This window comes from Solanum stenotomum, unplaced genomic scaffold (assembly GCF_019186545.1).
Source record: "Solanum stenotomum isolate F172 unplaced genomic scaffold, ASM1918654v1 scaffold18203, whole genome shotgun sequence".
Lineage (NCBI taxonomy): Eukaryota > Viridiplantae > Streptophyta > Magnoliopsida > Solanales > Solanaceae > Solanum > Solanum stenotomum.
The window spans coordinates 46,941-62,631 of record NW_026024917.1 but is presented as its reverse complement, the minus strand read 5'-3'; the positions used below and the strand labels follow the sequence as shown (position 1 = coordinate 62,631).

At 30.2% G+C, this 15,691-nt stretch overlaps 2 protein-coding genes and 1 non-coding gene across 3 annotated transcripts; 2 read left to right on the top strand and 1 right to left on the bottom strand.

Moving 5' to 3' along the window:
- Positions 1-519: 519 nt before the first annotated feature.
- Positions 520-4,260, top strand: LOC125850614 (probable phosphopantothenoylcysteine decarboxylase). Its single transcript, XM_049530478.1, has 3 exons — positions 520-798; positions 2,733-3,068; positions 3,606-4,260. Exons 2-3 carry the CDS (start codon positions 2,745-2,747, stop codon positions 3,900-3,902), a joined length of 621 nt encoding a protein of 206 aa, XP_049386435.1. The 5' UTR covers positions 520-798; positions 2,733-2,744; the 3' UTR covers positions 3,903-4,260.
- Positions 4,261-4,342: 82 nt separating this feature from the next.
- Positions 4,343-4,413, bottom strand: TRNAG-GCC (transfer RNA glycine (anticodon GCC)). The gene has a single exon. It is a non-coding gene; the product is annotated as a tRNA-Gly (tRNA).
- Positions 4,414-6,659: 2,246 nt separating this feature from the next.
- LOC125850616 (xyloglucan-specific galacturonosyltransferase 1-like) lies at positions 6,660-9,351 on the top strand. Its single transcript, XM_049530482.1, has 2 exons — positions 6,660-7,503; positions 8,544-9,351. The coding sequence occupies exons 1-2, from the start codon at positions 6,660-6,662 to the stop codon at positions 9,320-9,322; spliced, it is 1,623 nt and encodes a 540-aa protein (XP_049386439.1). The 3' UTR covers positions 9,323-9,351.
- The last annotated feature ends 6,340 nt before the right edge of the window (positions 9,352-15,691 follow it).

Genomic DNA, 15,691 nt, shown 5'->3' with positions numbered 1-15,691 from the left:
GACAATCCAGCAAATTAAGGTGCATGCGGATTAGTCTAAATATCGTGATTGGAAAAAGAAAAAGGGTTACGAAAAAAGTAGTACTATAAATTACAATAATTAACAACATAAAATATTTAAAAATATATTGAAATTTTTGTTGACACTCAAAGTTTCACAAATGTCACATAAATTGGGACAAAATTGACTGATTTGCCCTTCTGTTTCAATTTTCTCTATTTATTTTTAGTACTTTCTCCGTTTCATGTTATGTATTTAAAAATTACAAAAAAAACTATAGTGCAAATCATAATAATTAACAACTTAAATTCACATGATGTGCCACCTTAATTGCAACAGAAGAAATAACATATATTATTTAAAAATTACGTACTTTAAATCACAATTAACAACTTAAAATATTTAAAAGTTATATACGAACTCGATTAACTCTGTTACGTTAATCCGAGCTATATAAAATTGAGACATATGGAGTAACATATATTGGGCTCGTATCATATCTAGTGGGTCCACGAAAATGGAGGCCCAAAATTGGCTTTTGGTGCCCAAGTAAACTATATAGACTTTTCTTTTCAAAATCCTTCAAAAGTCCCAGATCGCAATTGTCCGTGAAAAAAGCTATAAAGCACAAATTGCGCTAATCCCGCCCTTTTCGCATTACAGAATTGATCGGCGTCCGACTTCCGGTTAGGGTTTTCTCAACGCCGCCGAAGTAAACGGAGTACTGACTTCTTGGAAGAGTTGTTCTTCACAAGTTTTGCACTTCAATTTTCGTTTTAATTTCCACTCAAGTTTTCGGTAAGTTCACTACTCTGCGTATGCATTTTTTCTGAATGTTCGTTTTCCGTTTGTTTGCAGTCAATCTATTTCAGTTTTAACGGCGAAGTAATGCTTCAATTTTTACTTTGTGGAATGTATGTATTGTTATAATTTTGTAGTTGGAACTGACTAAAGGGATCGATCGATCGTTCGTAAACATAAAGTATTGGTGCATGTGAGTTTATGAAATTAATAGAATGCTTTTTGAATCTTGTTGTTTTAAATTAACGATATATCGAATGTACCAAAATGTACTTTAATTTTTGTGGTCTTGGGCATGTCATGGTTAAAAGTTGAAATTGAAATGGAATTAGACATTCTTTTTGAAATGGACTAAAAGGAAAGTGAGACAGACAAATTGAAATGGAAGGAGTACTATAATTTGCCTCAATTGATCATACCGTGGTAAATTCACATAGTTTGGTCGAGCAGTGGAGCCAAAAATTTATCATGGGGACTAAAAGAAATGTAAAAGTGTCATGCCTAAGATATGGAACTAAGTCAAGGGGAATGGGATGCTAATCCTCTAGGACTTATGTGGATCATATGGTGAGAGAGAAATAGAAGAGCTTTTGAGGGAGTAGAGAAAGGTTTTTTACACTTGAGGAATGACCTATTTTTCCTTATTTCATTTTGGTGCACCCATAGGATTCCTACATGTATAGATGAGTGTGTGTTATTTGTAGAAAATCATGTCCTCTTGTAAGGTTTTCTACTTCTGGTATACTTCTTGTATACGGTTGAGCTTTTTCCCTTTTCTAATGAATTTATTACTTTATAAAAAAAATGAAGCTAAGTCAAGGGGATTCAATAACTTATTTATATATATATAAAAAAGGTAACCCCTGGTTTGGTTAGTACACGAGGTTTGAGTCTTTTCATTTTGGGATCGGTCTATAGCTTTGTGTTAAGACTTAAGAGACACTGTTATGTATTTTTTTTCTTCTTTGTTCTAGGGAAAGGCGAATGTAAAATATTTTACTAGGGGCATCAAAGGTCTTATAAATAATGGGTTTTGAGAGTTGTAATGTGACGTCCTCTTTGAAGATGAACAGATGATTTCAGTTTGATCACTTTTAGCAATTTAGGATTTACAATAGTAAACCAAAATCTCAAAATGAATGTCATTTTTGAAAACTGTGAACAAAATGAACTGTTTCAAGAAAAGAAAAATACTAAAGCAAAGCAGAGTCAATAATATTAGCTTTGCGTACATATTATGTAGGATTAGCAAATGTTGTGGTGTGATCTAACTAAAGAATTTGACAAAAAAGGCTTGTAGGTTTTTTTCTATTAGATTCCAATATTTAGCACAATATACATATATATATATATTCGGACACCAGTACAAATATCTACATGTATCTTTTTTATACACACTACTTTATTTTTTGGATTTTGTGATATGCTCCAATTATGTGGATCTAATCCATAGATGGGATTTCCTTTGTACTAAACCATGTTGCAGTGAATAGTGATATTGCAGAAGACTTGAAGATTCTGTGGTGATAGGAAGCAGAGTGACTATTTGCCTCATTAATCTTTCCTAATTCTTATAACAAATGGTTCTTTACTATGCAAAGTTGGTTCGTTTACATAATATTTCTCTCAATAACTACTTGATTTGGTACTCTGCATAAAGGGATAGCTGTTGTTCTTCTTATTGTTGTGGATGAAGGCATGAAGCCTTTGTTTGCAAATCTTAGTGATATGAAGTCATGTCAACGTAATCAACGTCATTGAAAATGGGAAGTGCTATCTCGACTGAATGGCAATATAGATATATAAGGTTGTCAAATTTTGCTAGTGATCTACGTTGTATCTACTTGTTTCTCTCTCTCATAGGTGCATGCTCATTTAATTATTGTTTTTTTCTCTTGATACAATTAGAAAATTCATTCTGACTTTTGCAGGTTATAGGAAGCATGGAGCCTATAACTCCAGTTCAAGTTAACTATGCTTCACGTAAACCTCGGATTCTGCTAGCTGCAAGTGGAAGTGTGGCAGCTATCAAATTTTCAAATCTATGTCAATGCTTTTCTGAATGGGCAGAAGTCAAAGCAGTTGCAACAAAAGCTTCTCTTCCATTCATAGACGCAGGGTCATTTCCAAGAAACGTCGACCTTTATACAGATGATGATGAATGGTCCGTTTGGAAGAAGGTGGGTGATGGTGTGCTACACATTGAGCTCCGTAGGTGGGCTGATATCATGGTTATTGCCCCTTTATCAGCAAATACGCTTGGAAAGGTGATGTCTCCTTGTATCTTTTTACTTATCATTCCATGACATTGGATACTAAGTTGCTTGGACTCTCCAAAAATGTTGCCGCACCCGTGTCGGATCCTTCAAAAATACACTGTTTTTGAAGGATCCGACACGCACCCGTCGACATTTTTGAAAAGTCCGAGCAACATAGATTGGACATACATTTTCACTGCAAGAAACAAATTTATTTCCTTATATACTACTAGTTAACCATAGTGATATAACTAAGTTCAGATAAATGTTAAAAAATTACTAATTTGACTGAGTACCTAGACTTAGTGAAGTTATTATGGAATTTGGTTCCCTGGATACTCATGTGTCCATGGCAAGTATCCTGAAACTGAAAAGATCTGTGGCAAGTGTGGAAATTCGGTAAAACAGGCGTCCAGAATATTCAGATATTAACATAAAATATTTGAAGGATTTGCATCTCATGGTTATACAGTCGTTTGAGGTTACTAGCTCACTCGTCTTTTTTGTGGCACATATAAATTGATGATATGTATTTTTGTGATGTAGATTGCTGGTGGATTGTGTGATAACTTGCTGACCTGCATTGTGCGAGCGTGGGACTATAAGAAACCCTTTTTTGTGGCACCAGCCATGAATTCATTTATGTGGTATAACCCATTCACAGAACGTCACCTTATGACAATTGACGAGCTTGGTATCTCTCTTATACCACCAGTATCAAAGAGGCTTCCCTCTGGAGATTATGTAAATGGAGCCATGGAAGAACCTTCCTTCATCTTCTCAACTATAAGACTCTTTGTAAAGTCCCGATCACAATCAGGGGGGAGTGGAACCATATCATGAGAGTTCATTCACCATTTCATCCGTGGCATAGAAATTGCTGTTGAAGTTTGCCACAAGAATTTTGTCCCAAGGATCCTACCTGTATCTAGTACAATCTCTTACATGGTTTGGCATGTTGTTCTTCTCCCCTGTACTTTTGTGTCTCCCCGGCTGTCTCATTTGTACTCTTTAGAGCTACTTGACTTTCATTTTTTGTGGAGATATCACGCAACTCCAAGTAGTATTAGCTGCTAAAAGTGGATGTAATCATGAAACGACGTGTGCAAAATAGATGCAGCTTCTTGATTAACGCAGCGAATGATGCTGGAAACTCCATCTATTTGAGAGTAGGTTTACTTGTATAAATTTGTTGATCTCAGGCTTATTGGACTATAAAAAATGAGTGGTTTTACAAGCTTTCACTTTACTTTCTGGGCCAGCAACAAAATTTTAAAAAAAAATGCACCAGCCGGGAATCGAACCCGGGTCTGTACCGTGGCAGGGTACTATTCTACCACTAGACCACTGGTGCGTTGATGTCGTTGTGCATGCAATGAAATATCATATATTATGGATTTGGTGAAGCACATGGCATGCATACTTTTTGGTGTATAATTCATCCTAGGTCATTTTCTTTCTATTTAATTTGTAAGTCGTCGTAGTAGATCATTTCCTTCATTGGTATTGCATTTGCATATATGGTAACGTGTTCTATTTTATTATTATTTTAAAAAAATGTTGTATGTGATTCTTTTAAATTGCCTAAAGTTTAGATTAATTTTTAAAATTTGGACCAAAAACTATATTTTTCACTCACTTTTTAATAAACCCTGTTTTCTGTGATTGATTAATCAGCTTGAGATTTGGCAATATCACAGATTATTGTAGTGCTTACATCTGTACCAAGATAAACATACTTAATTCGTACTCCTAATTGTACAGTTAATGTTAATAATATTCTTTTAATTTTCGTGGTACAACTTTATACCCTATAGTACTTTTTTTCACATATAATATTTTAGAGAAAGTCAAATAAGCAACTTTTTTATTTTAATATGCAATTATGGAGAGAGGCCTGCATTAAAACAACATAGATTACTAGACAAGTGTCATGTGGGACCATGTGACGACGGCCAATTAATTTGGTTTGAACTTTGAAGTACAATTAGGATGTGTTTCAATAGGGTTTGAAACTTTTTACCAAACTTTTAAAACTTAAAAGAACAAAATTGTCAACCAACATCAGTAACCTTTAATGGAATTTATGTAACCTTTTTTAAAAAAAAAAAAAAATCAAACATCCAATAATAAAAAGTAAGTTGAAAAAAAAAGAAAAGAGAATGTATACTATGCACTGAATACTTGAGTGGCAGCGACTAAAATATTGGAAAGGCAGATGGGAAAATTGGCTCTAAGTTCATTCCCTCTTGAATACCTCCTCTGTCTGATATACCCCTCAACTTTGTCATTTAGAGCTGATATATCCCTCGTTATGAAAGTGGGTCATATATACCCCTAGTGTTATACAAATGACTCATATATACCCTTTTCCTCTAACGGAAGTGAAAAAAATAAATTTTAGTTTAATTTTTTAATTATTTTTTTAAAAAAAATTAAATCCCATATGGGTATATTTAATCCTCCTCAAACATATATTATTTTTTTTAACTTTGTTTTTGTTTCAATGACTAATTCAGAATTATTATTTTGATGGTCAAATTTATTTAAGTTTCGCTAATATTCTTGTAAAATTTATTATAGATGACCAAATTTTTTTCTTCAAATACAAAAACTAAACTACAATATATCCAAAAAAAATAGTTTTAAATTATAATATAGCAACAAAAAAATAATTTTAAATTTTTTCTTTACACTACGGAATGAAAGAAAAAAATAAAATAAGAATAAGAAACTCAAATAATGATAATCAAGAAGTCAAAAAATAATTTATGCCCGAAAAAAATTATAACATACCTTGAAATTTGCTAGAAAAATCATATATATTCCTAAATGATTTTAAAAAAAAAATCAAAAGTCAAAAATATAAATTTAAAACTATTTTTTTCACTTCCATTAAATGAAGGGTATATGTGAGCTCATTTTGTAACGGTAGGGGTATATGTGAGCCGTTTGTATAACGGTAAGGGTATATATGAGCCACTTTCATAACGAGGGCATATCAGCTCCAAATGACAAAGTTGAGGGGTATATCAAACTCTTTTCCCTTGTTTCTATTATTTTTTTCAGTCCATTTCAAAATTTAAAAAAAAAAACTTTTTTGACAATTTATTAACAATAATTTTTCACCTGACATGTTTAAAACTATAAGATTAAAGTACATTTTGATACATTTGCCCTTTTTTAGTTTATGATCATATTATGGTGGCAGAACCATGATTTTCATTAAGAGGTTCAAAATATGAAGAAGTAAACACACGAAAAAAGTTAAAGAAAGTTCAACATCTACTATATATACATAGAAAATAATTTTAACCATATATAAACCGTTAGAATTTTCAGCCAAATTAAAATGGGGCAAGCAAATTGTAATAGAGAGTGTATATAAGTGGATGGATCCTATTAAACGTGCCCTCAATTAATATTGGTATTTCATATTTGACATGCTACTACGTGCTTCCATGTTTAGTCAACTCAATTAATCCTCTTGGTGACACAAAAATTAACAAGTTATTAGTATTAATTTCAAAGTCTACAAGTAAAAGCATTGTAGAAGAGAAATTTAAAAGGAACAAAAGAAAATCTTTGTTAGTCACCAAAATGACTACTTCTTTTTCCAAGAAAAAAACTAAGCTTTACAAAAATGAACCTTTTAGGTTAGCTAAACTTGTATTTCTCATACCTATCACAATCATCATCTTGCTTCTCATATTCTTATGGTCATCATCGTCCACCATTATCTCTGGTAACATCATCCATCTCTGCTTCCAATCGCGTAAACTCAATGATCTTTATTGCATTTCTGCAGGCACACATCCGAATCTTGAAGCCCCGAGTTCCTTTTCATCAAATGTTACTACTAGTGCAGAGAAAATTGTTGATGACTTGCAACAAAAATCAACACGTCTTGGTATACCTATCCCTCCAAGGTACCATGCCTTTAGAAATGGCATGGTTAAGAGTGATGAGGAGTTGCTTGTTGCTTATAACCAGGTTGAGGATCAATTAGAAATGCATCGATCATGGACATCAACGAGCCAAAATCATAATGCAACGTTATGTGATGGCAGGGGAATTTATGTGTACGAGTTGCCAACAAAGTTTAACAAGGATTTGGTGTCTCAGTGTGCTGATATGGTTCCGTGGGTCGATTTATGTGATTATTTCAGCAATGATGCAATGGGTGAAGCAGTACAAAAGCTAGGAAAAGGATGGTATCAAACTCATCAATATTCATTGGAGTTGATATTTCATTCAAGAGTTATGAATCATCCTTGTAGAGTACAGAACATAAGTGAAGCAGAGCTTTTTTATGTGCCTTTCTATGCTGGACTTGATGTATTGAGATGGCATTTCAAGAATGTAACAAATGATGTCAAGGACTCTTTGGGACTAGAACTTGTCAAATGGCTCGAGTCGCAACCAACTTGGTTTAAAAGATCAGGTAAAACAAAGGCGGATCAAAAATTTAAATTTTATTGGTTCAACCTTTATAATAGCATTGAACTATTTAGAGATATTGTCAAAACACACACCTGAACTATCATGAGGTTCACTTTTCAAACTTGAACTGTCACTTTTTCATGAGTTAGTCATCTCAACTATTAGTTACCTAAACTATCACCATCTATGTATTAAAACACACCTAGTTGAGTAGATGGTGATTGTTCAGGTAGGAAAAAGGAACAACGGATAGTTGGCCCAGGGCCAGCTCTATGCTTGGGAAAATAAGGCTTTTGCCTTTGGCCCCAAAATTTTGAGGGCCTCAAATTTTTGTCAAAAATAAATTATGTGTTAAAAATTTTAAAGAAAAAATTGATTATTTATGATAAAAAGTATATTTTTTTAAAAAAATATATTATTTATCCACTTTAACATTTTTGTACTTTGTTAAAAATAAGAATTAATAGTGAAAAATGTTGAACAAAGTGAATTATAAATTCTTTTATATTTCGTTTTAAATTTTAGTTTCAAGCATTTCTACAAGCATATTAAAATGAGGTATACCAAGTCATCAACTTCTTGAGTCTAATTATATGGTTCTAATTCTTATCTTTATTTAATATTTGTCTAACTGATTACTTATAGAATTATGTTAACAATTTATATAATAATTGCCTCACTGAGAGGATATTTTTCAATGTTGAGTTGATAAAATCTTACTTAAAATTAATAACTGAAAAAATAATATTAAATACTAATAATTTTCATTTAAATAGTGTAAGAAAAATAAATTTTGAATAAATACGTATATGAAGTTTGTTTATATTTTAGGCCTCAAATTAAAATTTCGCTTTAGGCCCCTAATTACATTGAGCCGCCCCTGAGTTGGCCTAGTCATCTACGAGATGTGTTTCAACTTTAAATACATAGATAGTGATAGTTCAGATAGAAAAAGAGAACAACTGATAGTTAAGGTGTGTTTTTGATCATTTAACTCTTTTACGTATTCATTTGAAGCTATAACGTGCGAGCTACATGCAGGTAAAGATCATATCTTTGTTCTTGGGAAAATATCTTGGGATTTCAGAAGAAGATATAGCAACTCGAATTGGGGAAGTAGGTTCTTGGAGCTAAACGAAATGCAGAATCCGGTGAAGCTATTGATAGAACGACAACCATGGCACCTCAACGACATAGGAATACCTCATCCAACTTTTTTCCATCCACAATCAGACAATGACATAACAAAATGGCAGCTAAAACTCCTCAACGAAAGTCGAAAAAGCCTCATAAGCTTTGCTGGTGCAGCAAGGCCTGATGCACCAGAAAGCATTAGGTCAATATTGATCAACCAATGCACTTCAACTAGTGAATGCAAATTCATGAATTGTAGTTCAGGTTCATGTGCTCAACCCGAGTCCATCATCGAGTTGTTCATTGAATCAGAATTCTGTTTACAGCCTCCGGGCGATAGCCCTACAAGAAAATCAGTATTTGATTCTCTTATATCAGGTTGTATTCCAGTAATATTTGATCCATTTACAGCATACTATCAATATCCTTGGCATTTACCAGAAGATTACAAAAAATATTCTGTTTTTATTGATCAAGAAGATGTGAGAAACATGAAAGTTAATGTTGTGGACAGGCTAATGAAAATTCCTGCAGGGGAAAAACAGAACATGAGAAGATATATAATTTATGAATTGTTGCCTGGATTGGTGTATGGAGATCCAAAATCCAAGCTGGAGAAATTTCAAGATGCATTTTCTATAACTATGAATAATCTATTTGAAAGGTTGACTAGATTGGAACTATGATAAATATGTATATATTTATGTTGGTTTTGAAGGGGAGTCTTGGTCGTAATAGGTAAAGTTGTTGTCATATGATCAGGAGGTCATGAGTTCGAGGTGTGAAAACAGTCTCTTGCATGCAGGATAATGTTGTATACAATAGACTCTTGTGGTTCGGTCCTTGCCAGTATATCCGCACATAGTGAGAGCTTAGTGCATTGAGCTGCCTGATATTTATGTTGGTTTTGTTTGCTTAAATTAATCGCATGTATCTTACTTTAGTCAGAATTTACTAATCATTTTTACATGTTCATTTACTTGTAACTCAATTAAGTACTGCTTTTTCCCATTCTTTTAATAGAATTGATAGAGAAAGGAATGATGAAATTTCAATGATTTGTACAAGTATATATACACAAACAATAAAGAAAATTGGAGCATTTCTACTTGTGTACTTAGTCCTATTTCTAGTAGCTAATTATGTAACAAACTTACTAGAAGGAAAATGTCTTTTTGAAGTTACTGAGTACTCCTCCGTTTCATTTTACTTGGCCCTATTAACTTGACATGCTTCTTAAAAATATTTAATTATAGGTAGATTTTACTAAATTAACTTTATTATTGTTGCTCTAAAAATATAAATTTGACTACTACTTTATGTAGTTATTTAATACTCTCTTCGTCCAACAATAATTGTCTAACACTTGTCCAATTTAAAAAACCAAGAGATGATTTACCTTTTGTGTCTATTTTACCCTTACTATTAAATATTATTTATCATCTACCACATTTCTCAAAACATTATACTCCCTTTGTTTAAAAAGAATGACTCACTTTCCTTTTTAGTCTGTTTCAAAAAGATTGACCTCTTTCTTTTTTTTTGATAACATTTTAATTTTTAACTTTCCACGTAACATGTTTAAGGATACAAGATTAAAGAACGATTTTGTACATTTGACATAACTTTAATTAAGGACCACAAGATTCAAAAGTCTTCTTTATTTTTTTAAACTTTGTGTCACATCAAACTAGGTCACTCTTTTTGAAAAGGGAGTATTTAATATAGTCAAAGGATAATATAATAATATTACTCCTATTATATTGTTGTTTTTTAAGAGATGTGTCAAGTTAATAGTGAATAACTATTGTTGGACAGAGGTAGGGGTGTCAAATGGACGAGTTGAGTTGATATTGGAGATATTAAAATGGGTTGAAATAGAAATCGGGTTGGGTCATGATCCGCCCAAATTTAGTTTGGGCTCAAATGGGTTGGGTTCAATTGTGCTAAAAAATGGGTTGGGTCTTGATCCGCCCAATTTGACCCGATTAATCTCAATAATTTTTAACATAGTGATATTTAACTTTTATAATCACAATACGAATTTCAGCTCAAGATTTTTTTATTTTAAAAGTAAAAATGGATAGATAAATCCTAAAAGATGTTAAATAGATAATAATTCATACCTTTAATATAGGAACATATCTTAGTAAAAAGTTTTAAAACGGGTTGAAATTGAAGATTGAATTGGGCTCAATTGAGGATTCTCTTAGAATGGGTTATACTTGAATGGGTTGAGATGGAATCTAATTCAAATTATCTTGAACCCAACCCTTAAAATTATGGGCGGGTTGAGCGGGTTACCTATGTTTGGGTTCATTTTTGACACCCCTAGACAGAGGGAGTAGTAAAAATAGTATTAAAAATAAATAAAACTTTCTTAATTTGCTAAAATGAACAAATAAAATAAATATCTTTATTTGATATATAGATTAAGTAAAATGAAACAGAGAAGTACTTTTTTAAGTTTTTAAAAGTGAATGATACAAGTGGAAAATGTCTTTATGAAGTTAATTATTGTAGATGAAATAAAACAAATGTTGGATTTGACATTAATAAATTATGTGGACAATGATGAGACAATAGACTCAATATGATGAAAACATATCAAGCAGTGCAAAGAAGACTTTCTTGCACAAAAGTTATTTCATTCTTTGATGTGGTAGGACACATATATTCACTATTTTCTTCTTCTCCTAAATGATGTAAAGTTTTAAAAAATAGTGTTTTCAACCTAATTTTTAAATCATTATCACAAAACGATGAAAAAATTGTATTGATAGTATTAAAAAAAATAATTAAGATTTCAAACTCAACAAATAAGAAATGTTCCAAAATTAAAATTGGGAAACTTTCACAAATAGCCAGTATAATAAACTTAATGATGCTCTATATCTATAGTTTGCATATTTACAGGTTGTAGCTACAGTTTAAGCGGTCTTGTTTGTATAGGATTTGTATAATTCACAGGTTTATAATTTGCTGGTACATTTGTATAATTCAATTATTTTTATATAAACTCGAAATAACGAATTTATACAATTACAAACATCAGAAATGTAAACAGTTATAAAAACTTATAGGAAAAACTACAAGATATAGCAAACATCAATATATATTTAAGATAAATAGCTATAATTTACTTATTTTATATTATATGGATATAATTAAATATGAAATAGCAAAGTTAATTTACTACACATGAATAATCATTTCTTTTCAATTTTATATGTATATTAACAAAAATTAAATAGCAAAGTAATTAGTACACGCCTAATCAATTATGTTAGGCATGTCTTACGGTGTTGGTTTCCATGTTTATCCTCTTCAATGTTTTCTCTTTCAATATTCACATATCATAGATTTTTTTTGCAAAAATCCTTCCGATTCACTATCCTTTTGCATGATTGTAGGAGTGATTTTTGTATATTCTAATTGCATTTTTTCTTGTTTTTATAAAGATTATATTTGTATACATTTGTTTCATCTATTTTCATAGGATTTCAATTGAAGATTTTTTTCATTAGAATGATGGAAAGCAGTTTGAGATAATATTTTTGTGTCTGTGTTCGTGTCATTCAATTTCTACAGTTTCAATTAGAATTAACCAAAAGGAACTCCAAAACTTTTTACTCTAATGGCAGACCAAATAAAGCACCATCTTTTGCTTTGTATTTGTATTCATTTGTATTTTGAATCAAAACACTATGTTTGTTCTGAATTTATATTCATCTGTATTTTGTATTCAAATATAAATATTTGTATTCATCTGTTTATTTGTATTTAAATTCATTTGTAATTGTATTTAAATACATCAATATATATATATATATATTGATGTATTTAAATGTTTGTATTCATATATATAATGTATTCATAAATATATTCATTTGTATTTATATTCAAATGTAAGTACTAAATACATTATAAATGAAAGCATATTAATAGTTATATAATTGTATTTCTCTATATTTGTATTCAAATATAAGTATCAAATACATTATAAATTACAGTTGATTGATAGTTATAAATTTAAATTCATTTGTATCTGTATTCAAATACAATATAAATAAAGTCTATTTAACTGTTATATTATTGTATTCATGTATGTTTGTATTCAAGTGTAGGTATAAAATACAATATAACAGAAGACTAGTTGACTGTTACATAATTGTATTCATATGTATTTGTATTTGTATACTATTTTCATCTACATGTCTTTATATGCATAATAATAATATTGAGATATATTTTTTCAACATACAAGTGTTCTCGTTTTTCATTTTTTTTGTACAGAGTTTGCATCTTCGATTTTGATTTTTTTGAATTTTCAAAATAAACAATGTTAGACTGTCACTTTAGACTACATATTCAAACTAGCAGATTTTTAGGAGTGATTTTAGTTTTTTAACATATCTAAAAATATCTTATTTAGTGCATTACAATTATAAATGTATCATTGTATAAATAATTTATAAAAAAATATAGCTAGATATAGACATAAACTGTAGTCATTTTTGGTAAATAACATACTTGTAGCTATTGGACTTCAATAACCCTATAACTATAGTTATTTTTGTAAGTTACTCAAAATTATACTATACAAATTTTGAATTATACAAAAGTTATACAAATTATATTAGACAAATTCTGAATTATACAAAACTAAAAATAGGCCGCGAATTGTAATTAAGACAAATTATAACTATATTAACTAATTAACCAATATATGTTTGTTTATACGCATAATTTTCATATTAAAATCGATAAAATCTTACTTATGCTTAGCAATAAAATTGAATGGATTAAGTATACTATCAAGAAATCTTTAGGAGAAGTCAATTATAAAATAATTATTCATAACTTTGCATTTAACAATTTGACCTTAGGACATCAATAGTATTGAGCAACCCTGAATTTAGGTATATTACTCTTAGCTTTAGTCTTTCAATTTATTCATTTTTTAAAAAAAAAAAAACAATATGTGATATTTGTGTACCCTTCATTTGCATGTGGACATCATATGTCAAAAAGAATTTACTCGGTTATTAATGAATGTGACATATAAATAGAAAGAATATTTATTTAAAAAGAAATTAATATATTAAATAATTACAAATATAATAATTAAAAAATACAATTTCTTAAGTAATAAACAAAAATAGGATAACTAAAATAAAAGAGAAAATGGTCAAAAGCCCCCCTAATCTATATCCAGATTTTCAACTACACACTTTAATTTTACGAGAGTCCTATCACCCATCTGAACTGTTTATAACTGTAATAATTACCTCCCTAAATGCTTAGTTGGCAATGTGAGTGTATTTCACTCTCTTTGTAGAGAGTGAACATCAAAAACTATTACTAAAACTTTATTTTTAATATCTTTTTTCAATAAATATATGTATTTTTAATTATTTATTTTTCTTATTTACTATTTTCTTTCTTTTTCATAGCAATTTAAAACAAATCTCTCCATCATTCACCACCTCTAAACCGGTGTTGCCACCGCCATAGTCATTGTTGCCCCCACCATTTTTACCGAATTATTTATTGTTGATTCCAAACAAATTTTCAAGCTCATGTAATACTCTTGCAAAATCAATCAAGCCAAGTAAATTGTAGATATATTTACATATATTCATATCATCCCAAAAGATTTTGGATCAAATTTTAGAAAAAATGATCTGGGTTTATTTCAAGAGTCAAGGTACTCTTTCACTATTTCCACTTAACCTGGGTTTATTTCAAGAGTCAAGAGTACGCTTTCACTATTTTCATCCCTAACCTGCTGCCGCCATCATCCTCGAATTTTCTCCGACAAATTAAATCAATCATCAAATGGAATATCAAAACAAAAGTGTTCAAATTAAAGCATGTTATTCAAATATTTATACTATTTGGTTCTGATATGCTATGATTGATTTATCAAATAAAGCAGAAGTGAAAAAATTGGAAGAAAAATCACTGAAGGAACAAGATATGCAACAAGTTGGGAAGTTGATTTGAATCCCCTGTTGATAGATAAGCTAAGTGATGAGTTTTAAAAAAATCCAGATAAAGATCTTAAATAGAAAAAATTAAAGGAGGAAAAAAATTTATGAGAATGGTGGAGATGATGAAACTAATGGGGTTGAAAATCATGGACAACTTGGAGATATTATAAATGAAGATGATAAAGATGTGCTAAGGTATTGAATTGTCGTGTTAAATTAGGGAGGTGATAAAGATGGAGGTGGAGGTGGTAATGACGATTTCTCATACGACAATGGTGAAAAGGATGGAGGCCCGACGAATTCACCTTGTGAGGAAGATAAAAAAAATAAAAGAAGACCCACAATGTATACCCTAATATTTTCCCCAAATCAAGCTTTCACAAAAAAAATTAGGGCTGCAAAAAGATTGAAGAAGAAAGGATGAAGAAGAAGGAGAGAAAACTTTTTAAAAAAAGTTTTATTGGTGAAACACACGTGTCAAGTGTGTGTGCCTCACCACAAGGCAAATGGCTGATTATCACGTTTTAAGGGGGTATTTAGAGCCTGTTTGGATGGGCTTTTAAGCTGGTCAAACTGGCTTAAAAGCAAGTTTTTGACTTATTAGAGCGTTTGACAATTATCAAAATGATTTATTTTAAGTCAAAAATGACTTATTTTAAGCCAAAAGCCAAAAGCTAGGGGGGGGGGAGCTTTTTTTTTTTAACTTAAAAGCACTTTTATGTTGACCAAGTATATTACCTTTTTGCCCTTAATTCTTTTATACAATTTCCAAATTGCCCATATTGAATTATTATTATTATTATTATTATTATTATTATTATTATTATTATATTCTTATTATTATTATTATATTCTTATTATTATTATTACTATTACTATTATTATTATTATTAAATTATTATTATTATTATGTTTATTATTATTATAATAATTATTATTACTATTACTATTACTATTATATTATTATTATTATTATTATTACTATTACTATTACTATTACTATTATTATTATTTTATTATTATTATTATAATAATTATAATTATAATAATAATAAATAT

Excerpts from the sequence above, each read along its gene's own strand:
- LOC125850616 (XM_049530482.1), top strand. The coding sequence starts at position 6,660 with ATGACTACTTCTTTTTCCAAGAAAAAAACTAAGCTTTACAAAAATGAA. Across the intron at positions 7,504-8,543 it reads AACTTGGTTTAAAAGATCAG|GTAAAGATCATATCTTTGTT; the intron begins GTAAAACAAAGG and ends AGCTACATGCAG.
- LOC125850614 (XM_049530478.1), top strand. The coding sequence starts at position 2,745 with ATGGAGCCTATAACTCCAGTTCAAGTTAACTATGCTTCACGTAAACCT. Across the intron at positions 3,069-3,605 it reads CAGCAAATACGCTTGGAAAG|ATTGCTGGTGGATTGTGTGA; the intron begins GTGATGTCTCCT and ends TTTGTGATGTAG.